Raw genomic sequence first — 27,756 nt, 5'->3', positions numbered from 1 at the left:
ATGAGTCTCAACCAGCCACGAATGCTATTTCTGGTTTGCTACATAGATTTTTCACTTTGCCATTTTAGTGCTGTCACGCAACATACATGTGTTGGCAAGTCAACAGAAGATTATGTTAAGCCTTGAAGCATAACCACTAGACCAGCTCTGACTGGAACCTCTCTCTCAAGTGCAATGGCAGGAATAAGGGGAACCAAAGTAAAGGTTTTCCATCATTGAAAGACTAATGCCAGAGAAAGAAAGAGGCTAGTTCAGATAGTAAGTCTTCTCAATTTCATCTTTGTCTTAGGTAGCAATGCCTAAAAGAAAGCTTTAATGTTGTTGGCCTTCAGTGGAGCTCTGTAGAATATTTGCCTTATGCCAAAGAGAAATGGTGGAGTTTCCTTTTTGAAGTTTGGAGAAATTGTTACCACTTAGTTGCCTGGAAGAGGATAAAGCTATGTCTAAATTACTGGCAATTAAGCCTCAGAACACAGCAAAGCTGGCAGCAAGTGGGGAAAGCAGAGAAAGGTACATGTGAAATTTTCTCATGGAGCACACCCATTCTCAAATAAATAAAGCAAACATGAGAGTTGATTCAAAGATTATGAACAGTTGTATAATATTGCAATGATAATACCACCAAGCTGACAAACACCACCCAAAGATCAGCTTTGGACTACAAGCTGCTCAGGATGATTTCGAGATGGCTAGTAGAGATGATCCAGCCCCAGACTACTCAAGCAAGGACTTGAGACAAGCCTTGCATTTACCCATTATACAGAGACTGGACAATAAATGATACAGCTAACTCTCCCAGAACTTGACAATTAACCCCAAAATTTTCTTTTCAGGATCCCCTAAAGATGCCTTTGCCCCCAGACAGCAGGAAGTAGCTTTAAGAACACAAAGCCCACATTCCCAAGAGGTGGGGTGGGTGATTTTTGGTCTTTCAATGGGTTATGGATGAATGTCATTGTTTAGGATGGTTGGTTACAAGTTGTTAATTGATAATGGTCAGGAAAAAGGCTAAACAAAGAAAATTAGATTTGAGGTTCTTGTTTTTTAAAAAAGAGGATATAGATAAGAGGTAGATTATTGGATCTACTCTGAAATAAATATAGACATGATAGAATAAAGGGTAGATTATTGAATTTATTCTGAAAAGAAAAAATAGAATATGGATAGAATAAGATAAAAGATTATTGAATCTACCTTTAAAAGGCAACTACTAGTTTTAAATATTTTACATTGGATTGGATTTTTGTATATTGTATACAAATTATGTATATGATACAAATTTGATATTGATTTTACTAGAAAATACTGTACATATATTTCTAATCTTGTTCAAGGTATTTTATCTATATAGCTCATTTAACAATGTAATGCAAATTGCTAGTCCTTGAAAGTTATTATTACCAACTAACTAGGATATAAGAAATGAAAGTTAGTAGTTAGTCACCTATTACAATCGAATTTGTAGTCATATTAGGTATGTTTTCAAGGTTAAACAGAAATATGTTTTAGATATACAGGTCATCTTCAAACACTTCAGAGATCTTCAGATTATGGCATTTTAATAACATATAATTTTTTTTCTCTTTTTTTTTTGTAACAATGAGACATGTCTGCTCCTGGCAGCACCAATCTACTTCAGAGAAGATGATGGTCATTGAAGAAATTCCTTATGGAGTTTACTTTCATTGTGGCAAAAGTTAGCACTGGGCAAGAAAGTGCCCTTGCCTTGACTGCTGACACTATACTGTCCAAATCAACAAGCAGGACACAAAAGAAAGGACTGCTGATCCTTGCCAAGACAAGATAGAAAGGCCCTTCAGAAAATCCTACTTCGCAGATGCGTCTGTCAGCTATACTAGGCCTGTAGGCTAAAGATGGATGCCCCAATGTTATAGAGGAACCTCAGTGACTATCCAGGCAGATGTTTCTGTCATTTCTCACAGTTTTGTGGAAGTCAGTTGTTTCCCCTTCCTGTTTACTTAGGTAATACTATTTCCTTCTTGGGTCTCTGAGGCAGTTGAAGATTAGATAGTTACAGTTTTTCTTCTTAACAAATTCAGAACAGAAACTCACTAAAGAGGTATAAAGTGTATAAGTCTGAAAGACATCAAAAGATAGTTTTCGATTGGTAATACAAGTTAGGATAGAAAGTGAATTAGGTACATCATTTTTGGACTCACCAAGATAGAATAAATAATGGAGTTTTTTGTTTGAATTTGTCAAATGTTATTGGAATGGACATTATTAATGTAATTCTTGGCTGTATATAGTGTATATACTTAGGGTACTTATTATATATAGTTTTTCTTATATTTGTTACAACTTTTTATTATTCTAGACAAAAAATGGGGAAATGTGGTAATATATTATGTACCCTAATATATTGTGCACCCTAACAAACTTATCTGGGGATCAGAGGACAGAGACAGCCACTTGATTAGACATAGAAGGAAGACAGTGGTGGTACATACTCTTAATCCTATCCTGAGTAGGCTGTGAGCAGAGGAGGCTGTTTCCTATACATCCACAAGAAGGTTCATTCCCTTACAAGTTAACCTTAAGGCTGTTGGTATAGACTGCACCAGGAGTCACCCCAGGGGCAGCTTGGAAACAAAGGCCTCTTTCATTCATCATTTCAGTTATTTGTAGCATTAGTAACACTTCAAAGCATGCTCGCACTATTTGCTCAGACCTGGGTGATTGTGTTTAGTTACAATGTAAAGTTGCTCATGACCTCCCTTCTACATTCCCCACATTACCAGTCAATTGAGGATTACCTATTACTATGAGGCCTTACTTTTCTAGATTTATGTTCAACTCCTTATTCTGTTACTCACTTTGAGAACATCATTTGGTATCTGTAACTATACTTACTGTTCCATTCAGCTTTTAAAAAGAGTGCCAAACTGGACAGAGTGTCTCATATCAGTACTCTAAGAGAAATCACTGTATATATGATTTGAGAATCTAGTAGCCATGCCACCCACAGCTTTGCAGGCATATGTTTTTCTGAAATGCTAACTCCAGTTAGCATAGTGGAAACCACTTGCTGTCCCCTGGCTTGCAGGCACCAGCCACCTTCCACCATCCTTAGCGGCTTCTCTTTCTGCTACTGCAGACACTACACTCACCTCTCTGGGCTTTGCAGCTATCATTCTGTTGGCATAGCTCTTGGACGTCATCTGCCACATGTGACTGAAACTCAACTGTCTTCTTCTCCCTCCTGTGCTGTCCACTGTTTGGAGAGTTTTGGCACTTTTTAAAGGATGATGAGGTTCCATGCAGCCATCTGTCACATTTTGACTTCAATAAACTGAAAGAGGAAGAATGAATGGACTGTGGCAGGCACAGGAGAAGACACACATCACACAGACATATCTAAAATCAACAGGAGTTGCAGTACAATTCATGGCAGTGAGAATCTTTTCCTTATTTTAACTGATATATAATTTGAATATTCTTCTGAATGTGTATTTTGTATCTTGCTACAACTGTTTTGGAGAACAAACTAGTTTAATGATGTTAATCCTCAAACTGTACATTTGGAGTTACAGAAAGCCCATTAACTCGCTAGTAAAGCCAAAGAGTACGAGTAAGAATCAGAATGTCTACAGAAATAAAAAAGCAGGTTAAAGTGAGATCTGCATATCTAACATGTTTCCTAAGCACTAAAGATGAACACTGGGGATTAAGACATCAGCATTTGTTACCTAGGGACAGCGCAACAACTGGAGGCCAAAGGAGGTTGAGTTAGCTGATAAGGAGTCATTGAAGGTAACTGTGTGGTCTGGGATAGACAACGAGAAGAAAGTGAAGCAATGAGGAATCAAAGCCTGGCAGAAAGGCAAAAAGGTATGTAGGATAAATGAAAAACAAAAGAAAATGAATGCGCAAAGCTTTGGTGCGGTGTATGTGAGGAATGTGAGACAGAAGGCTGCAGAAAAATAAGCAGAACCCAAAGGCAAGGCACTAAGGCCAAGTATTTGTGGTGGAACTACCACAGGTGACACGAGCTTGGAATATTGTCCCATGCAAGTCACTTTAGAAAAGTGGAGACGTGACGAACAGAATCTCCTTAGCTACAGGAGGGATGGACCAACCACACAGGTGTGGGAGGCTCACCAAACGATGGCAGGAGTGTGGAAACACAGTCACTTGAATTGGCATGTCAATGGCCTCCTGAGATAATGATGGCAAACAATGGGAAGGATGGAACACCCTGAGATTCATACAAGGAGGCAGGCTTGTAAGAAAAATACCTGCACACTTGTCTCTGTTCTTATCAAACCTGACAGGAAAAAAGGCCTTTCACAAGTAGTGGTCTCAGAAAAGATGCTGATTTTAGGCACTGGTTCATAGCCTGGTGATGAATTTAAGTTATCTGAAAAGTTTCCATGGGAAGAGGATGTCTGGAGTCTTAGCCTTTTAAGTGAATGGACTGCTGAGACCAGCCCCATCTCCTCCCTGCCTTTTTCCCTCTTGTTCTCTCTTTTGAAAAGCTCCCTAGGGGCTTCTGCAAACATGGCTGTTCCTTTGGAAGATGACTTCTCCTTTTGCCCAGCATTCTAAACTCTAAAGAAAAGCCATGACTACTTGATTAAGATGTTAACTGCTAAATAAACTTTTCTTTTTCTTTTTCTTTTTCTTCTCTCTTCTCTTCTTCCCTCCCCTCCTCTCCTCTTCTCTTTTTTTCCTTTAGATTTACAAACCCACACATCTATTGAGCTCCAGATTTCATCAGATTATGTGATTCTCTTTCTTAGTCTTTCGTTTTATATATCAACTAATACAAAGCATATAAGCTGATATGTGGCTTACCTTGCAGGGGTAGCTGTTGAAAGAACTGTAGGAGCTAGTCCTAGAAGGTCAAGATCCACTCTAGTGTCCGTCACAGGAACAGAGGAAAGAAGATATGCACCCTGGATAACACAGTCTTCCTGTTCACTGCCTTTTTATCTGCATATGAAGCCCCTTCCATACAATTGCATTTTCTAAGATAACTTTTATGGGGGAATGAGAGATTCACTTTCCTTTTCTTACAAAGGTCTGGCCATTGGTGTGATTTCCTTCTCATTCACTCTCTTCTTTGAATAATCTTTAAAAATGTCCATGATCGAAAAAGTTATGGCAGAGAGTAGGGACAAAACTCTTGTGAAAACTGTTTATTTCCCAAGAGGGAAAATTTTTAAAGTCCTGAAGGAAGGGGTGGGCTGTAGAGAGGAATCCCACTCTGAACATGAGGGACTGCTGAGCGGAGGAGGATGAAGAGGAACCAAAACAGGAAGTGCTCTCACGTCCCTGTGTTCTATAAAGCAGCGGGGCTCTGTGCCCATGCTCTCTGCTATGGAGATGAAGACTGACTACTGAAGATGGTCTCAGGCCTACAGAGGAGTCTATTATAGATATGTTTATATCCTCATGCTGTTCCCAGTTGGCTCTCTCTGCTTCATGCTTGTGCTTGAATTCGTCATTCCTCAGCTTCCTGACATGGTTGCCAGCTGCCATGCCTCCCCAGCCATTAAGTGCTCTTCCCGTCGAACTTTTAGCCAAAATAAACTCACTTATAAAAAAATATTTATTTTTTAAAATGTCATACATGTATATAATAAAATATGATCATATTTACCTTCTACTCCTTTCCCCTTCCCTCCAACTTCCTTCATACCCTTCTAATCAGCCTTCCCCATCTTCATGTCATTTTCTGGATAACATACTAAACCTAGTTAGTGCCATCCATGTGTGTGCATGGGTATGTAGTCCACTGGAATACGGTAAACCTACCAGTGGCTCTATCTTCAGTAAAGGATAGTTCTCTCTCTCCCAGGACTGTTCACTGCCAACAGATCCTCAGTTTGGAATGGGGTCTGGAGATCATCTACTCATCTATGCTGGGACTCTGGCTGACTCGATCTTGAGCCTATGGTGTATGTGAGTTCATTATTGTGATAGTCATGTCATCACCAGAAGACAGTATTGTTTTTAAACGACACTCATCCCTGTCTTCCAGCTCTTACATTCCTTCTTGCCTCTTCTTCAGAATATTCCCTGAGTGTTGGTGATGGTGAGGTCATTAATAAAGATGTCCAATTTATGGCTTAGCACTCAGTCTCTTATTCTTAGCACTTTGACTAGCTGGATCTTTCTCCATTGTACAGAGAGGCTTTACTGAACAAAGCTGAGAGCCGCCCAGGTCTTTTGGTGCTAGAAGCTGGGCTGAAATACATTTTTGACTTAAGATAATTTCAATTTAAGATTGGTTTATCAGGCAATCAAGGAGTAGTTATATGATGGACATAAAACAAAATCTTAATGAATGAGCAGACAGGCAGCTTCAGGAGAGATATTTAGACTATAATTAACACTAGATGGAAATTTTAAAACTGAAAATTACAGTAGTTGATATAAAAATTGGAAAATGAAGATGAAAGCATAAATGTTAAATGAATTTTATTACAGAAGCATCAGAAATGGCCTAATTTGGAAAATAGAAAAAAAAACATTTAAAGAAAAATATGCAGACTCTCTGGGACCTTAAAGGCAATCCAAAGCTGTCTAAGAAGGAAAAACTCAAATCTTTAAAGAGAATTCATGAGAATGGGACAGAAAAGGTAACAAAACAAATATGTCCTAAATGTAATGTAAGACTATTTTCTCAAACCTGGTGAAAACCTAGTAGTCAAAAGAATAAAAGCAACGATGAAGAGGCTCCTTCAACTTGAGAAATGCTAGCGGCACACAGAAGAATGGTATCACATATGACGTTCCATTAGCACTGCAGTAGGGGTGGCCAGAACATACGAGGGAGATCTCCACAATGAGGAAAGTAAACGGACAAACCTGTCACCTCAGGATTTGACTTCTCATAAAAAGTTACCCCAAAAGAAGAAATGATATATTTAAAGTTTGTTGCCAGAACACCTGCACTCCAAGAAATAACAGGATGTTTTTCAAATTGCAGGAAAATGACATCATATGGAAATTTGGATCTATAAAGAGAAGTGAGGAGCATCAGAAATAGTCCATGTGTAGACAAATTTAAAAGGCTGTTATTATTTATTTTTTTTCTTGAAAAGGATAGGAATACTCAAAGCCAAACTGGTACCACTATGCTATCGGGCTTACATGTGCTGAGTTATAATATATTTGACAACAATATCACAAGTGACAGGGAAGTAAATGGGCTGGTGCAACAGATCCCACTGTCTACACAAAGCGACACAGCGTTGCTGCTCCACAGTCATACTCTAAGTTAGGGAAGCACTCTGAATGGGTTACAGAAACTACCAAAAGGAACAGCTGAGGAGTTAACAGAAAAAGTACATTATTTTCTCCTTTAAAGGGGAGAAGAAAAAGGAGCTGGGCTTGGGGCTTCATGTCTGTAAATTCAACATGTGGGAGGATAAGGAAGGAGGATTGTTATGAGCCCCAGTCCAGGCTGGGCCACAGGTAAGACCACATCTCCAAACACAAAAGGAATGAGCTGGTCCCTTCTTCATCTATATCAGCTTAACTTTAAATGAATTATGCACACAAATTAGCTCTTGTTCATCTATTGTGTGGAAGGCTGTTTGTTTGTAGGGCTGGGGACCAAACCCAGAACTCTGTGTAGGTAGGTGAGCTCCGACACTTGTTAACCAACTGTAACTGCCTACAAACGAAGAATTAGTTTTCTCCAACAGTCTCACTGGGTTTACAAACCACACTTAAGGGCAGGCCCCATGTCCAGCAGTAGATGGCCAACAGAAAATGAACTCAATGGTATTTTTTTTTGGGGGGGGGATTCTTATCTCATAATGCTTTGTCTGGGCATTTTTTTTTAACCTTATAGGTCTTCTGCTTACATATAATGGTTTCCAAATTTCTTTTGATGGGTTTTCTATGTGTGCGAATGTGTCTCTGTATCTGTATGTTTCCTGTGCTTTTGCTTTGGCTCTTATTTTTCTGTTCATTTTCTATTCATATATCAGAAAATATTGTATGAAAAATATTTTCAATTGAAAATAGAATATAAATTTAAAAAATTATCAGAAGACACAAAAAATCATAGGGCATATGCATGCATCTAAGACAAGGCATCAAAACAGATGTAGCAAAACCTGTAAAGATTAAAGAGCACTTGGTCTGGGTTACCTCACTCAGGTAACCCAGACTGAGAAAGACAAACATGGTATGTACTTACTCATAAGTAGTTATTAGCTGTAAAACAAAGGAGAACCATGCTACAATCCATAGACCCAGAGAGACTAGGTAACAAGGAGGGGCCAGGGAGGGATGCCAACCTTTCCCTGGGAAGGGAAATAAAAGAGATTTCATGAGTAGAGTGGGCAGGAGATAGAGGGGGAGAGTACTGAATGCATTTCAGGGTCAGGTGGAAACCTGGTTCAAGGGAACCCCCCAAGAAGCTACAAGGATGGCCCCAGCTAAGACTAGCAAAAGAGGATGTGTAGTCTGAACTGGCCATCTTCTGTGGCCAGGCACAACTTCAAGTAGAAGAGATTGGGACACCAACCCAGCCACATAACCTTCAACTTAAGGTTTGTCCTGACTACGGGATGTGCTAGGGTTTTGATGGCCTAGAGATTGAGTGAGTGGCCAAGAGATTCATTGACTGGCATAAAACTCATGCCAAGGGAGTAAGCCCACCCCAAGACTGCCTGGAGCACCAGGACCCACAGGCTGGATGACCCAGAGACTTAGGATAGAACCAAACACGATTAGATTAAAAAAAAAAAAAAAGTCAATGTAATGGTATTCTGATATACTCATAGATTAGTGCCTAGCCCAATTGTCATCAGAGAGGCTTCATCAAGCAACTGATGGAAAAAGATGAAGACCCACAGTCAAACATTAGGTAGAGCTCGGGGAATCCTGCAGAAAGTGGGGAGAAAGGATTGTAGGAGCCAGAAGGGTCAAGGACACCACAAGAAAACCCACAGAATCAACTAACTGGGGCTCACAGGGACTCACAGAGACTGAACCGACAACCAGGGAGCCTGCATGGGACTGATCTAGGCTCTCTGCGTATATGTTATGGTTGTGTAGTTTGGTCCTCTTGAGGGACTCTTAACAGTAGGAGCATAGACTGTCTTTGATGCTTTTATTGGCTTTTGGGACCCTAATCCTCATACTCCTCATATTCAAGCAGGGGAGGCATTTAGTCTTACTACAACTTGATATGCCATGTTTTATTGATATCCATGGGAGGCCTGCCCTTTTCTGAATAGAAATGGAGGAGGAGCAGATTGATGGGTTTGGACAGATGGGGGTGGGGGTAGGGAGAGGGCCTGGGAAAAGAGGAGGGAGGAGAAACTGTGACTAGGATGTAAAATAAATAAAAAAAAATTCATAAAAAGACTAAAGAGTAGAGAAATTCACATCCTATCTTGGGGTTTTAGTCTTCCTTTGTTATCACTTGATAAAAATGGACAAAATTTCAATAGACCATGGAAGAACAGAGCACACCAATTGATCTAATCAGCATGGACAGATCATTGCACTCAATAGCAGAATATGTAATTTAACAACAGAGTTAAACCAAAATGAAAGTCAACATATCAGAAAATCTGTCAAGTATTTAGAAATTATTTAACACACTCCAAAATAATCCACAGTTTGAAAAAAAAAAAAAAACCTGCAAGAGAGAAGCTGGTATTCAAAAATAAAAATTCTTCTTTTTCTTTTTTGAAAGTTTTTGTTTTATTTTATTTTATGGATATTTTGCCTGCATGTGTGTCTGTGTACCATGTGTTTGCCTGGTGGTCATGAATACCAGAAGAGGGTGTTGGGATTCCCTGGAACTAGAATTATAGGCAATTTGTGAGCCACCATGTGGGTGCTCAGAATTGAACCTACTTCTTTTCTTCTGAACTAGAGAGATAAAGAATCACTAATAAAAGGGAAAATAACTCCAATGCCTTGGTTAGCAATAAGTTTTGAATCATTGATAAAATATTATGTTGTATGGAGCTATAAGAAGAGTAGTCAGGAGGGAGAAAACAGTAAAGAGGAGAAATATAAACAGACAACAAGGCCACCAGAGAAAAATAAGCGTGGCCACTGCAGATTAATAAAACCACTATTTTCCCACATCACCACAACCTAATAAAACATGAAAATTATACCCACAAATATCAGCAATGATATATAACTACAAAGTCTACAGACAGTGAAAAGAACATCACGAGTGTATCACAAACAAGTTTAACACCAATATAGTGAAATAAATTAAATGAAAAATGCATATTTCTTGTTTGTTTTTGCAAGAGAAAACCAAATGGGTTTACTAGTGTATGCAGTGCACATTGTACAGGACCAACCCAACTGAAATGAACTCCAAACAGCAGCTTAGAGCCCTGGTCTAAATAGCATCTTCAACAGAAAACAGTGCAATTTTAGAGAAATACAATACAGAAAGTAAGTTTTGTTTTTTGCTTCCTCCAGTGGGGAATTATAGAGAATCAATTTACAGGAATAAACTAATGAAGCAAGGCTTGTCAATTCCTCCAGTACCAGCCATGTCTGAACTGGTAAGAGATCTCTTTAGTGATTAACCTTCATCCTTTATAGGCATGGGAATGGAGACACCTTTATACATTTAGGTCCTGCTTTTGGGCAAATTAAGGGAGGACAGAGAGTTTTTCTGACTCTGCTCCTGCTTAACTATCTTCAAAATGTTATGCTAAAGAGACATATTTTGGAATGATGTATTTTGGTTTCCTTCATACCACACAAAACCATCACAAAACACTAAAATACTACAGAGGGGCAAGACATAAGAACTCTTTTAGGACATACACACAATACAACAAACTATGTACTATTTCTACATTATTATCACCTGTAGCAGTAAAAGTTTTCCTTCCATTGGCAAGAAACACTGAAAAAATCGTTGGTCCCTTGATGTTCTCTTGAAACTCTGCTAGGCACTTAAGATGAGGAGCAGTTAGACACTTCCCATTCCCTTGCTTCATTTAGGCTCTGGGAAACCACAAATGGGCTCTCAGGATGCTCAGGGTCAACACTAGTGGATATATGCTGCAATTTATCATCATGAACCTTCCAAATATCTAGCACGAGGCAATCTTTGATACAAGTTGGCTGATTTCTACAGCCTCTCAATCCCTCTGCATTATCTCTGTTAGCAGTGGAAATGGCTTCCTTCCTAGAAAATTCCTCCTTAAGATGATGGCTATTTAACATCAGTACTTCCAACTCCAGCTTTTTGCCCTCAACTTTAAGCAATCGTCTTTAATAGGTCATCTCTCTTTTCTTGAATGAGCTTATTCTGCTTCCTGACCTGATTTTGATATTCCAGAACCATCTCAACCATCTGTTATTCTTCCTTTAATTTCAAATAGCTTTTCTGGAAGTGCTGTACTGGACTCCTTGCAGGCATCTTGTAGCCACAGCACCCTCTAGGATTATCACTGAACCTGCTTCTGAACTTGCTCCGAAATTCATTCATGCTTTATTGAAGACCGCTAGTTTGTCTTTCACCAGTGTGCAAGCTGCCGGGTAGCCTGGTGCTACCCCGGCCTTTGCCAGGCCTTTCCTCCACAGCCATGCTGACTTCCTGAAATATGTGTATTTCTTGAAAAAAAATCTCGACTGTCAAAAACTAAGAAGAAACAGAAAAACAAATAGTCTCAGGCCTAGAAAAACTGAACTCAAGAGTCAAAGATATTTTTACAAGGGAAATGGCCAAAATAGCTTCACTGGTAAGTTTTATTATGTGTAAGAAATATGTATTAGTAATCTTACATTAATCCTTTCAGAAACAAAATACAGTACAGAATATTGTGTGATTAAATGACACAAAATCCTCATGGAGTGTGATAAATGGGTATTACTAAGTCATAGCCCACATGATCATGTGATACAAGGATTCTCGACAAAATATTAGCATATATTTTGAATATATACCTTAGAATATATAAAGTGTAGCACATAATGACCAAGTGAATTCTTCACGAAACACAATGTTAGCTGGACATTTCCAACTAAATCCAGTTGTTGACCACACAAAAGAATTAAGAGAACAATCACATGATTCTATCACTACATATGACATCACTATATAAAATCACAGAACATTTGACAAAATGCTGATGGAAATTCAGCAAACGGGCACAAGGCAAAGGTTTAATCTGTTAAAGGGCTTGTTGTGGTTTGTTACCCAAGGTCCATGTGTCAGGAACTTGGTTTCTCCAGTTAGTGCTGTACTGGAAATTTTTTTCACCCAACATAATTGTTTTATTAGTCATTTGGGAATTTCACATGAGGTACTCTGACCACACTCACTTCCCAGCCCTCCGAGGCCTGCCCCCTTCTTGTGCTGACCCCAAAGAAAAACCCCACAAGTCCAATTTGTGTGGCTCATATACTCACTGGAGCATGGTCATACTCCCCTGTAAAGAAAACTGCACTGGAAAATTTGAAGAGGTGGGAACTGTTTAGTTCAAGATCCTCAAATTGATTGAGTTTGTCTTTGGATGGATGAGAGCACCTGACTTCTTTGGCTTTCTGGTTTGCAAGGTGATTCTTTCCTCCTGCAGTACTTCTGTGCTACAAGCCTTGTCAGCCTCAATGCTGTGTTGTGTGGACTTTCCATCTGTAGAACTGAGAGCTAAAAACAGCTCCTTATGCAGTTAGCTTGGTTCAGGTATTTGTTACGGCAATGAAAAAATGGATTAATAAATGGAATCTATGAAAACACATATTTAATGGGCTTATTAGTGACATACTGAATTGTCTTTTCCTTAAGACTGGGAACAATGTAAGAATTTCTTCTATAGCTACTTTTTTATTTTATTTCATATTGGAAGTCTAGACAAGGAAACAAAGCAAGAACAAGCAACAAAGGACATAAAGCTTGTAAAGGTGTAAACAAACATTCACACATAACCTAATTGTCAACTTGAATATGGTAAGAAATCTACAAAACAGAAAAAAATGGCAGAATAGATACACTTAGCAAATTATGGTACACAAGACAAAAATGTAAAAGCTAGTTTCCCCCCTAAATTCTACCATTAAATTCAATGAAAAATACATGCAAGATCATTATAATGAGATTTACAAGGCATTACTGCATTAATTTGAAAAGATTTAAATAAATGTAGAGATAACATGATTTCACTGTCAATATTTTGAGTATGTTAGTTATCCCCAATGGATCAAATCTAAATCAAATTCAATTTCTTCAACAGAAATTAATAAACGAAGTATAAGCAGTAAATACCTAGAATAGCCAAGAGAATTTTCAGTAAGGAAAAAAAATGTTAGAAGACTTATTCTATATGATTTACTTATTTACTATAAAGTTGAAATAGCACTCCATATTATAGACATCTGAATGGGCATAACAATCAACATTGCCATATGTATATGCTCTGGATATTCAGTTGATGCCTGACAATGTATTACACAGTTAAATGAAGAAAAAAAATCAATGAATAATGCTTAAATAACTGGGTATCTGCACAAAGGAAGAATAAGTCTTGAGAGTTATCTGGAAGTAATTTGAATGTCTATCAATAGAGGAAGTGAAAATCAGGAGAGGTGCACTTATACAGTGAATTGCTATTAAGAAATAAAAAAAAGCAATGGATTATTGAACATGCAATCTAGTGTTTATATTCCTCAAACCTTTGACAAATTAGAGATACCAGATATATACATATTATATGATTTTGTTCATATGAATATTTAGACCAGGCAAAACAATCCGAAGTGACAGCAATCAGACTGCTGGTTGTTTGGGACAGGGACTATAAGGAGTATAATGAAAAATGACACAAAGTACTTTTTTGGTGTGGGGATGCTGTATTAATTAGGGTGCCAGTTACACAATACATATGATAGTATTTTCTGGACCTGACAGGAATGTTACAAACATGAATTCAAGCAGCTGTTGTCTGCTCAAGACCTGCACAAAATCAGGGCAGTCAAATGCCAGCATGGAGCATGGATGAAGGATGAGTTCATGAAGCCCAACTCTTAACTGAGGAGCAATTGGCATTGAGAGCTGCTAGGGAAGGGAGAGTCAGTCACCCATGTGCCAGTGGAAGACTCCACATCCTTGCACATGCTGGAAGTGCTAACTGAACTCAGTGGATTAAAAATAGCAGACATCAAAGATGGAAGGGGACACGGTGAGGGGCGCCGCTAGGAGTCGGAGGGAAGCAGGGGGAAGATATGAACAACACATGTTAAATAAATACATGGAGTTCTCAAAGGTAAATAAAAAGTACACTTAAAAAGAAACTAAGCAAAAGTACAGGTAGAAAATATGTCACCAAAGGAGTCTGAGATGTATAAAAGTCAACAGCAACATATTGTTTCCCAAACCACGTAGACAGTCACTGAACACATGCTCTGTACCATGAACCATGAAGTCAGAACCCAGTTGTCACCTAAAAGTATTTCTTACTATTTTTACAGTCGGGATAAACTATGTACAGAATTCACTGAAGAGTTATGACCAACAGTCCATATCATTTAAAGACATGGGCTAGAATTGTTAGGAAGAGCAGTTATTATTAAGCATTGATTGGAGCTATTAAATTGATGGGAAATGGTCAGAACAAGATATTAGAAGACCCATGATATTTAGAATTACTACATCTTAGCCTCTAAGCAACTAAGATTTTACTAAGTTATTTCTTATAATACTATAAAATACTGCTAAATGGGTACCCAAGAAACCAGGCTTTGGAGTATGGAGAGGTAAACCATTTTACTAAAGCATCCTGAAGTTTTCTTTCTCTTTTGCCCGTATCTCATATCGCGATAGTCTGCTCTTGAATGCCAAATTTTAAATGTCATTCAGGACCAATTGAAAACCACTTGTATTTGCATTCCTTAAAAAGCAGAAAAACATTAACCTTTTGTTTTATTGAATTTAAATGCCAGGGAAATGCTGATGCAGTCTTGGGAGACTGAAATACTTTTATAAGGAAGAATAGCTGTCATTTATTAACACAAAGAACAATTACTTGATAGGATGCCTTCTGACAAAAAGCAGATTGGTATTCTCATCATAGAAAAGGCATTATAAAAAAAAATCTAGCCTAGACCTCTGAGACTTGAATAATTTAAAGCTGCATTTGGTGCAATTTGAATTTTTCTTTAGGGAGGCAAAGTTAAATACCTTTAATTTGTTCTAATTATTTCAAATTTGCAAGTTAATTATGGCTGATCATTAAATAACAAAAAGGACTATCGTCTCCATAGAGTTTTACCTCCTACCCTCTGCATTACTTAAGCTAGATTTTAGTATGCATGAATTAACTTTCTAAATAATCACACGGTTTGACTAAATGGCTCAGTAAAATGAGCTCTGATCCTCAGAATAAGCATTAATGGACATTAGAAATGCTACTGGGACTCATGTTACTTACATTATAAGTATTTTTAATGGAGCCTTATTTACTAATCTTTATGTACTGCTCAAGTTAGAATGCCATATAGATACATTATTCTACTTTACTGGAGGAAAAGTCCAATCTTGGAGACAATAAAAACAAATGTCCATTTAACACCAGCTACATTCATGTTGAAATTTATGCAGGGATGTGATGATGGGATTTCATTTGTTCTTGCTGTTCATCTTAATAAATCAATCTAGGCCAGACGGGTTGCTCACTCTATAAACGGAGTATTATTGATACATTATGTGACTCAAACAGCAAAGGGAGGTTTAGTAACAACTCCAAGTGGAACACTTCACTCCCATCCACTGCTTTAAAAGAAAGACTTGGTGATGTTTTCTGCTTTCCAGCTTCTGGGCACCATTTCTAAGCATATTGGCAAAAAATGAACATGAAGCCAGATGTCACATAACAATACTGCTTAGGATTTTTTTAAAAGTTTTCCTAAATATTCCAGATAAATCTTCACATCCTTAGAGACAGATAGAACAAAAATATTTTGAGACCAAAATCCAGGCATGGAAGCACACAATGGAATAACTATCTTTGAATACTTATATGGGTAAACAAGGAGAAATAAGTAGGCAGACAATGCATATACAGTATAGTGTGGTATTAAGATGGTTGTGTAAGCAAAACATAGGGAGGAAAAAACAGTAACAGGAAGCTTTGAAAGGGGTGGAAGGGAAATGAAGACCCTGAGGTAAGAGAAGTCATGACAAGGGGGTGGTAAGTTACTATGCAGAGACAATGGCATGGTCCCTGACTCCATGATACAGCACTTCTATGAACTATTTATATTGTGGGCTAGAGAGATGGCTCAGCTATAAGCACTTGCTATTTGCTGCTTTCCCAGAGAACTTAGGTTTATTCCCAGCACCCACATGGTGGGTCAGTTCCAGGGTATCTGACATTCTCCTCTGACTTCCACAGGGGCCAGACACACATGTAGCATACAGGCTATGAAGACAAAACATCCATGCATATAAAAGTTTTTAAAAAAAAGAGAGAAGAATTTATTCCAGATCCCTCAATTGTACTAAGTAGAATGATGGTCTCTGGAGAGTTGAATTCCTATAGACATAACTGAAACATGCTTTGTATAGTGTAGGGAAGAAAGGAGTGTGTGACTTTAGGAGCAGAACTGGCTGGTTTTTAGCTATTTCTAAGTTCTGGCAGATGTAATTACTTAATTTGTCTTGGCCTCATAGACATCTCTTCTGAAAAAAAGATTGATTATTCATTATCAACTCCTGTTGCCATTATTATTACATTAGGCAACATTTTAAAAGCTTAGAGAAATAGCTGTTTCATAGTATATGTTCAATAAATATCCACAGACTGGCCGAATAGACGGGCATTATGATTGTTAAGATTATAGAGAAAAGGTAGATCAGTTTTTTTACATGTAGAGATTAAATGGATAAGTTATGGAGATGCTGAATTTGAGGGATCTGCAAATGACTCCTGAGAGAACATTTTAGTACACAGTTGTAAAAACAGTGTTAGACTTCAGGAAGAAAAGAGATGTGACCTGAGACAGAGACTGTAGTGTAATTGGCATATAAATATGACCTAAAGTTATGAGAATGAGCTGAGAAGATGGAAGAAGATAGAAGTGTCAAAATTAAGACAGCAGGCAGAGGAAAGGGAAGGAAAAGCCAACGGAAGTAATACCCAATGAGGACATAAGCAGAGAAGGAAAGAATAGTGCCAGGAAAACACAGACATAAAAGGATATTTGGATACTAAGTCAACCCATAATACTTGGAATTAATCCTGTTTGCTATAATGCATAAACCATTCTGTATTGCTGGGTTTGGTCCATTAAGATTCTATTAAGGATTTTTATATCTATATTTAGGTTTATAGTTTCAGAGGGCTAGAGTCCATGACAGTGGAGCAAAGGTATAGTGACAGGAACAGCTGAGATCTTACATTCTGATCTGCAAGTAGGTGGCAGAAGAAGTCAGAGAGATACTGAGGGAGAGACAACACACAAACAGAGACAGAGAGACAGACAGAGGCACAGAAGGACAGAATAGTGCAAGTCTTATATGCTTAAGGGGGCCATTCTCATTCAAACTACCACACCCACCTAACAGCTTTTTTGAGGTTTTCAATGATATAATAGAGTATAAAGGGGTCTTGATATCAGAATGTTAAATAACTGCTACTCTACAGCATAACAGGTTATGAGCCTAGAAGTATTTACCAATATGCACTTTAGGGTTCAAAATAGTTTTATTACCCCAAAGAACTCTCAAAGTTATTCTTATATAGTCATATCCAAGTCTCTACCCCAAATGCCTATAGCAGCTACTATGTTTCATACAACCACATTTTTTATTTTAGTTTTTTAAATATTAAAGTATAATTACATCATTTTCCCCATCTCCTTTCTTCCTTTAAACCCCTCTTATGTAGCTTTCCTCGCTCTCAAATTCATGGCCTTCATTATTGTGACATATATATGTGTATTGAACCATCTGTTATAATAACAAAGAAACACACACACACACACACACACACACACACACACACACACACACTTAAACGTATAAATACAACCTGTGGCATCTCTTTAGTGTTGCTTGCATGTTATGACTTCTGGGCCAATGGCATGGTATTGGATAAGCCATGAGGGTGCTCACTCTTGGGGAAGGCTGTTTCTCCCACTCTCAGCAATGCTTGGTTGCCTGTCTTTGTCTAGGGGTGGGATCCAAGGAGGTTTCTCCCTTCCATGTTAGCATGCCTATTGCTGGCCACAACTACACTTTTATCTCTTAGAGTGAATGTTAGGGAAATGAATCAAATGGGATGCAGGTCTTCGAGCCTCACTTGAGTTGTCACATGTGTAGTAGTTAACTTTTCTGCCAAAAATAATCTACTATATGGATTACTATTTGAGTGTATTCATATGGCATGCAGGTTTTATCTAGTATAAATAGAGGTGCTATGAACATTTAAATTTCATTCACCCCAAATTTCATTCACATGGTAAAATAAGAAACTGTTAAGTCTTAAGTAATAATAAAGCCATCTTTAAAAATGAACTCTTTTCTTGTGTTCTCAATTCAAAATTTTGTGAAAGCCTTGAAAAGTAAAAGGAAGCTGAGGCAAGAGATTATCTGAGCGCAGGGGTTTGAACAGCCTGGGCAACACAGTAAGGTATTTTTTGAACCTTGTTGTTGTTGTTAGTAGGTCTTATTCATAGAAGCACCACTGAATGAAGGTGCATGTAATAGAAATCTGGCTAGAAAAGAAGGTGTAGCATTTTAGAGGGATTCAAAGAAACATGAAAAGGCCCCTTAATTGGAGCAGCCAGCTTCCAGACAAAGTCATGATTACTTGCTGTTTGTATGGGTCACGCCCTGGCACTCATGTGACTTAGAGCCATTCAATAGTATGAAAAGCCCCAGATCTGAATAAGGATACAGTGAAAAGTTTTAATTACCCCAGTGTGAAAAGCCTAAGGGAAACCAATCATGCTTTAAAAAAATTTTTATTAATGTAATTTTTAAAATTGATTCTTTGGGAATTTTACATCATGCACCCAAATCCCACTCATTTCCCAGTCCCTCTGTATCTGCCCTTCACCCCTGTAGTGTCTCCCTCAAAGGCTAAGGTTCAAAGCCTCTGGCTTCTGGTATACCATCAATACCGAACCCTCACCGAAGCTCCTCTTGGATATCCTGCAGTTTCCCTGAGTCATGGAGATCTTGTGGCTATGGTTCCGTAGGACCAGCTCCTTCACAGGCTCCAGCAGGTCATAAATGGGGTAGATGTTGGGGACTGCCCACTCAAAATCCCAGATGTATGTATCTGGGTGGCAGCTGGGTTGTTCTGACTGGGCCTCTGGGACCACCCCCTCAGATAAGGGGCAGATCCAGCTCTCCCACACCCATGGTGAGGGGTAGGGCCAATTTTTCCAAGGGAAGAGGGTATGGAGCTCTCCTATTAGGAGCAAGACTGGCTTTGCCATGCTGAGATCATCTCTCTGCTGAGAGGCCATGCTAGCTCAGCACAGCCCTCATACTTCAACACATGGTTCAACACATGGTTCACATGAGCCTGGTGGTAAAACTGGAAATGGACATCAATACATACCCCAGCTGCAGCAGGACCATGGTCCCAGACATGGCCAGCAGCAACAGTTTGGGCTTGGTGTCACCATGGCCCTGGATAGCAGCACAGGCCTCTCATATCAGCATGAGCTGGGCATTAGTGTGGTCCTAGGATTCCAACATGGCTCCTGGTGGCAGCTCAGACCCTTGGCAGTTGCATGGCCTTCAATGATAACAGGAGCTATGGACATTACCATAGTCCCTGGATGCAGTAGGGCCACAGACCTTTGGCCACAGCTTGGGCCAGATGTTAAAATGGCCCTCAGGTGGCAGTGCAGGCCATCTGTACGGTTCTGGTGGCAGCAAGACCCTTGGACACCAATATGGACCAGACTCTGGGCATCTGTACTGTCTTTGGTGATACCTAGAGCCATGGACATCGACATAGACCCTAGCTGCAGTAAGACCACAGACCTAGACCTGGTCCTCAGAAGCATATTGGCAATAATGCTTCTTTAATATTAGTAGTGACATGTAATTTACAGATAATAGTCACACACACACACATACACACACACACATATACACACACACACACACACACACACACACACATCTAGCTACTAGATTTACTGTTCAGTTATCAAATGAAACTTCTGCTATTTGAAATTGGGCTCTTGGATTATAATCTTCTACAAAAAGCCTTCTGTGTGTGTGTGTGTGTGTGTGTGTGTGTGTGTGTGTGTGTGTGCGCACGCACGCACACACACAGAAGTGTGATTCATCAAAGTCTTCACTGTTAGGTAAGATGCTTCATTGATTACTGGAGAGAAGTGAAGAATAGGGGCAGAACTGCTAAACATATAAATAGAAATAACCACTCAGCCATGGAAAACCATGACAGTGTGTTTTGTCTACTCCTTCATGCACCAGAGATGCGAGCTCCTCTTACATTGCCCAAAGGTGCTGCAAACAAAATCTGAGGATCCTAACTATGGCTCCTAAGGTTGCCTTTGCAATAGTTCTCAGCCATATTTCCATGTTAGAAAGCATGTCAGAGTGACTTTGGTACTACTTTAAATCTCCAATGACCCAAAGATATGCTAGAGATATTCAATAAAAATACTGACCAAGTATTACAATGAAATGTTTACTTGATGTCAGTCACATTCAGCAGGACACCTGTCACAGTGATTCACAAACACAAGCAGTATAGAGAGGACCCTGGCTAGCTCTTCCCCTACTAGACAGGATCAGAATCACCCAGGGTGCTCTCTAAACATACATCCCTAGGCCTTGTCCCTCAACATTGGGATTTAGTAGGTGAGGACTAAATGTCCTTGGAATACCCTATAATTTGTCTCAAAACATGGATTTCTGTTTTCATAGCTCACAATTAAAGGGATTAGATCACACAGACTGAAGATTTGATGTGATGACTAAACATTACTGAAATTATTTGGGTAACTCAATCACTAAAATCTACAAATACATATTACTATGAATCATTCGACAAAACCATAATAGGGTTGTGATGAAGAGGGAGGCACAGAAGGCAATGCCTTGGCATGCAGGGCCATCCTCAGCCCTCCATGTACTATCGAGATCCCCATGAAAAAGCAGCTTAAGTATCTGTCATATCAGGGGGTTCCAGGATGAAGTTTAAACGTATTATAAAATGATGCACACCTTTAGATATTATTAGAATTCTTGTTCAATGCTTCTGTGAAATCAGCACTTTCTTCCTATTATATTCTCTTTCAAGGTCAGAAAGCTTATAGAAATGAGCGAAGATTGTGTTAATAACTGTGGTAAGTCATTTTAAAAGTAAATAATACATTCATATGATTAAAACAGTTTGATATTACCACATGGAATAGACACATACCAAATGATACATTATAAAATCAAGATTAACTTGCAAAAATAAATCAATACTGTCTCTGGTTTGCATTTTTTTCCCTCTTTACACATTTCATTTTTAAAAAATGAAGCTCATTTCAATATTTTGAGAAAGAGCCTTCCTATGAAGCTCAGGACTTAAACTCACAATCCTCCTACCTCAGTTTATGGCTTGTGGGGGAAATACACTCCAATGCCCTGCTAAGAAGAAAGCTTTCATCTAAGAATCTAAGAATACCTGTATATGTCTCATCATTTTCAAAGAAAATATAGACAATTCCAATACCTGTTCAGCCAGCTTTCCCTAAATGTAAACATCATATAAACCTACTGCACCAAGAAAGCAGCATTGGTACTTAAATATTGACTAAACTCTAGACAAGTGGATTCAATCAATCACTGCATGTCTTCCTTTGTGATCATCTAGCATCCAATACAAGGTACTGTATTTAGGTATTATATCTCCATAGTTTCCTTTAGCCTATTACAGATGCTCAACCTTCCCTCTTCTTCCATGATTTATATGACCAGTTTGCAGAAGTACTGGACAGCCATCTAATGCCCCTCAATTTGTATACTTCTTTTGTTTTCTCATGATTAGTGTTCTGAGCATTAAAAAAAAAAAAATTGAGAAGCACACATGGTAGTGCATGCCAAGAATCCCAGCACTTGGAGGCCCAGGCAAGCAGATCCGAAGTTTAAGTCCAGCCTAAGAGATTCAAAGCCACCCTGAGCTAAGTACGCATCAAGACTCTGACACAAAACAAAACCAAAACCAATAATGTAGAAGTGATGTTCTTCATTACACTAAAGCAGCTACATGGCACCAACATGACTGGATTGCTGGTGAGATTGATCTCAGCTGTTTGATCAGATTAGTACTGCCAGATCTCCTGCTTTCCACTTACCTTTCGGCTGTGAGAGTTGCTAACTGCAGCTTATGCTCAAGAGGAGTCAAGAGTAACTTTGCCTTCCCCAGAGATAAGAACTTAGGACCTGGTTAGGAATTCCAGTGAAAGTACATGTTTTCCCTTGTATTTATTCATAATATATTTTGAGTTATAGCCTGCTGTCATGCTAATTAATCTTGTTGTTTAAGCTGATCAAACTTCCTTATTCTCTGGTGTTGCCTGTATCTTCCTTTCATTTCATTTCTGTCATCTTGACCATTACCTGTTTTTTTTTTTTAAAGGAAGTTTCCTTTACTAGAGAATGGTATTTAGGAACTAAGATTTGGATCCTAGAGGAATTCATGGCTACTGGTATCACTGCTTTTAGGCCTCTTTTGTAAATCTAGGCATGTGCACGTTCTCTCTCTCTCTCTCTCTCTCTCTCTCTCTCTCTCTCTCTCTCTCTTCTCACACACACACACACACACACACACACACACACACACACACACACTCACAGTTAAGTTTCTGTAAATAGCTAATATGATTTGATATACACATACCATTGAATTGTTTTCCCTTATATGTTTAATCTTACCCCAAATCATACAAGGACACATCAAGAAAGTTAACATGTGCAAACCAGTTAGAAAGCTCTGTCTTCTAAAATTAAGGAAATAATACATAATATCTATGCTAAGCCTTGTACTTTGCTTTCCTTTTAAATGGAAGTTCAAGTTGACTAAGACAACATATAAACATGAGTATATATAGTTCTTCTAATACTAATGTAATACTACTTGGTCCAGCTTTATCCCCTCACTTGTCTGTTACCATAGCAGTTTCATGCTAACAGATGGGTCATTAAGTGTCAGTGGCTATGACAGGGTAGACATATATATCTCACTTTAGCAGATACTCATTCTAGAAAAGCATTCTTCCTTTAATGCACGTAATGCTTCTGACAAAATCGCCACCCATGTCTTAGCCACCATCACAGCACTTCGTACAGTACTGTTTCTCATCACTTCCCTTAGAGCAGTGAAGTGTGGCAAGAGCTCACACCCAAGTAATTGGTGTGTTTTTAGTACATCCCTCCATCATCATGAAGCAGTTATCTCCAGAGAACGGTGAAATGGCCTTTTTGAAGACCCAGTTACAGGGTCAGAGAGGTACTTTGTGGACTTGAACAAGCTTCTCCAGGATGCTCTAAACTAGTGTTTGGGTCTCAACCCCTTTGGGGAATCACATATCAGATATCCTGCACATCAGATATTAACATTACTATTCATTAACAGTAGTAAAATTACAATTATGAAGTATCAGTGAAATCATTTTATGGTTGGGGTCACTACAACATGAGAAACTATATTAAGGGTTGCAGCATCAGAGAACCACTGCTCTCAACTTTTGTCATGTATGGATGCTGCTTTCTTCTATTCTTGGCTAGGAAAGAAGGGCAGGCACAGCAATGGCTCCACTCATTATACTCTCCTATTCACTAGTAAAATTTTGCTTCTCTCTCCAATGACGCTAAAGAGGGAATGTTTCTGTTAGGAAGCAATAGCTTCCCAGAACTATAAGTTGGCACTGTTACTTGGACATTTTAGACAATTCATACCTCTGAATTAACAGGTGAAGAAGGCAGTTACTGTATTATCTGGGGTGACTGATCATGATTACCTGGGGGGGGGAGGCTCCTTCCTATACAAGGGAGGAGTTTGCTTACAGTATAAAGGCTCTGTTACTGCTCCCCAAGATGAAAGCTGATAGGAAGCTATAATGGACCACAATGGCCCTGCTGGGGATGAAGGTTTGGGTAGTCCTACCAACTAAAGAAGCACTCAGATGGCTGCTTGAGGCACATGGGTAATGGAAAAAAGGAGTTATAAATACTAGCCATGGCCAATACTAGTTATAAATACTAGTTACTTTCAGAGATGAAAATGGTGGTAATTTTAAACATTACCTTCTAATTTGGTTCTGAATATGTCAATTTATGTATATTAACAAATATTTTTGCTCCCTTCTTCATAAACCTTTATCATATAATAGATACAGTAAAAATGTTTACAACTTGACATATTAGTTATAAGGAATGAGGGAGTAAATATTCCCCTTGTACTCTCTTCTTGGGAAAGAGTCAGTACAAGGTCAGAGGTGTGCAGGATAACTGCATAATGAAATAGAGAAATGGACATTTTATTATTTAGAGGTTAAGTATGGTTCAATTATGTGTGTATGGGTGACAACTTCACAAGGCATAGGCTGTGATGCTATTTTCCATGTGCCAAAGTCCTCAGTTAATGAAATCAAACACTAACATAGTTGTTACTGTTAATCAAGTTAAGATATAAATATAATTCAAGATGTGAAATTCTAGGCAATTTGGATGGGAATGATTCTAGTTATTAAAAAACTGAAAAGTAGAGCCAGGACTATCCTCAATAAGAAGAAAAGTCTTCTGAGGTTTACAGCTTTATCATGTTTTCAAGTTCTAGCTGCCCTTCCTGATAGCACCTAAGTTCAAACTTACCTGGCCAACAGCAACTGTGTAAACCAACTTTGCAACATGTCTCACAATAGCTATCTTCTCTGATTCTGTTTCTCTGGTGAACACAGCATCGACACTAGAGCCTCAGTCTATCAGGCAGACCAAGGATCAGATTCAAGGGTAAGTAATTAAGGCTCACATGCAGTGTACACCAAAGTAGAAAATGCCAAACAGCAAAGCAATGTAGAAAATCAATCTTCACTACAGGAGCAATAAGGAAAGCAAATGAGCTCAATATAAAAATGTCTCTGCAGGATTATAAAAAATTAACACTGTTTCATATGCAATAGTGAGTTCTTCTGAGACAGTAGGTACCTAGTGCAAACTATCATAGGCCAATCGAGATGACTGTATTCTCAAATATTTTATGCATACTTAGGAAGAAGGTCGTTATTTTTAACTTATTATCTAATAACTCTTCAAATATTCCATGTATCCACAGAGTGCCTACATATGGATGCTTTCATAAATAATATTGCTTTTTAAAAAAAATAATGAATGCACCTACTTGCTGTTTTTTATTTGTATATTATGTTTATATGAATGTTCAGAATCTAAAAAATATATATTTAACTACCTCTAGGCAATTAGAAAAGCAAATTGAAGATACAGCTAATTAAAATTAAAATCTTTTATGGCATTTAAAAAATTGTGTTCATTCACAGGGAACTCTTGGGACTTCTGAAAGCTAGAATAAGTAAATTAACTTAATAATCACTATTCTTAACCTTGCTGCCTGTACTCAATAGGAGGAACATAAAAGTCTCATATGCCAATGGGATGGTTGTTTGTAAAATGACTTTTGGCTTCCATCTATTTTGTTTAGTGCTTACACCTCCTCTTAATGCAAAATATCTAGTGAGTAAATATTTCAGTCATATAAGGGAAACAGAACAATATACTTATAGATTCCTTCCTGGGAAAATTGGCCTGCATATATTTTGTCAATTGGCTCATGATATATAGAAGCAGTCCTTTGGAAACTACCAAAAGATTATCAAAAAGTTGTAGGCCTCAGACTCATTTGCAATTATTGGGGTCTTCAGAAAAGCCATTAAAAGTGACAGCTGTGATCAGCTGCCATCTTCAAGTCTGTTGTTTTTCTCTATCTCCTGAGAAAGTGGTCAGGATCCAAGATGCCACCTCTGCTCCATACTGTGACAAGAACTTGTACCTTTCAGATTTCAGCAAATCAGGGAGTTACTGTTTAAAAAAAGAAATAAAAATTCTCACCCTAGTAAGTCCTAGATGACGTTATCAAAGTGATCAGGCTCAGATAGAAACGGAAGTTCCAGTGTCCTAATCCTATTAATGCTCTTGGCTTGGAAGAAAATTACTTCTAAGAAGTATTTGTGTAAGTACTTAGGCATAGAATCATTGATATTCCGTCCATTCAGGTAAGTTTTAAATGGTTACAGAATTTTATTACTATTGCTTGCATTTAGCTAGTTGTAGCAACAGTATTTTTAGGAAATACTCTGATTTCTATCAACCATATGCACAAATATATGTCCTTATGAAAAGGTATGCAGCTAAAAAATCCATCATATTGAAAAATCTGTGGTATTATATGCTTTGATGTATCAAGATGACGAATCTGATTAAAAAATATCTAGATCCAAGAACATGAAGTTATGACACACGAAGATACAAATTATAAGCATATGTATATCAGATATGGGGGGTGGGGTGGGACAGGAGGCTTTCTTTTCCTAGTTGTAGGTCTTTGATCTGAAAAGTAACATTAAATCATGTATAGACAACAGCTTGGAAGGGCCCTCAGTGGCCTTTGTTTTTTCTCTACTAGCCATCCTTTGAAAGCCAGTGTTTGGGGCAAGGGTGAGGAAAGGTGTCTCCACCTGAGGCACAAGAAGGAAGTTCTGTTGTAGAAGGGAACAGGCCCAGGCATGACACTTAGAGGCACCAGACTGTGCTGGCCTTTCTTGCTTCTTCCTAGGAAAATGTGCAATATATTTATCATGAATTTATATTTTTAAACTTGTTAGTCACACATAATTTTTAAATATTGTTACCAGTAACCCACATGACAAATAAGATGGAATAGTACCTGTTCCTCTTTATGAAACCATCACACCTATGGCATATAGAGAGATTGCAAACAGCCATCTTGCTTGTTTAAAAGCAAGTCCTAAGCAGTACAAACAGGAGCAAGTGTGCAGGAAAATCTTGCAGGGGGACCATGTATTCTGAAGAAAAGCTTTGCACCACTTCTTCAGTTCCAAGAGATATTTAATTCCTTTAGAATTTCAAATAATACTAAAAATATGACATATTTTAAAGAAGTTTAGTTGCTTAAAGTGATGGTTAGTGAGTTCAGGCCAGTCCAATAGCCATCACAACCTAAGGTTACACTGTTTCTACACAGCTCAAAGAAACATTACATCCACATACACTCATTCCACATTTCCCTTTCCCAAATGCATCATCACTGACTTAGAATGTTATCTCTGGAGTTGATTCCTCAAGAAACTTTGTTTCAATGGAACTACAGTAACTGTGCTTTAGGTCTGTTCATCTTGCTCCTTTCTATGGCCAAGTATTCCACTGTGGAACAGGACATTTTATTTACCATGTATCAGCCAAACATTTGCAGTACTTCCACCTTTCAGTTATGACGAGAAAATGGAGCTATGAGCATGCACAAGCAGTTTCATATGGATATGTAATGTAGTGGGATAGCTGGGCAATTCGGGTATTCAGTGTTTAACTGATGATTACACCGTTATTAAAAAGGTAGAGATTTTTTTGAAAATTGTATGTAGGCCTAGGAAAAAGTACTGAAGAGAAAAGAGCTTTTTATAACTGAAGACAATTTGAGCGATGAGTAACAGGTCCCTGGAGCCACTGCTCCCAACATCTGGTGACCACCATTCTATTCCTGAGTTCTATGA

The 27,756-nt window shown here is 38.4% G+C and overlaps 1 protein-coding gene across 5 annotated transcripts in view; it reads right to left on the bottom strand.

Annotated features, from left to right (window-relative positions):
* Kiaa1328 (KIAA1328 ortholog) overlaps positions 1–27,756 on the bottom strand; it is a 286,471-nt gene that overhangs the window by 58,994 nt on the left and 199,721 nt on the right. For all 5 annotated transcript variants that reach the window (XM_036204391.1, XM_036204393.1, XM_036204392.1 and 2 more), the window contains one exon: positions 3,132–3,313. In XM_036204391.1, coding sequence (XP_036060284.1) covers positions 3,132–3,313 — 182 coding nt within the window. The remainder of the gene's footprint in view (positions 1–3,131; positions 3,314–27,756) is intronic.

The sequence above is a fragment of the Onychomys torridus genome, chromosome 13 (genome assembly GCF_903995425.1).
Source record: "Onychomys torridus chromosome 13, mOncTor1.1, whole genome shotgun sequence".
Taxonomy (NCBI): domain Eukaryota; kingdom Metazoa; phylum Chordata; class Mammalia; order Rodentia; family Cricetidae; genus Onychomys; species Onychomys torridus.
Note: the sequence above shows the minus strand (reverse complement) of the source record. Positions and strands in the feature narration are given on the sequence as shown.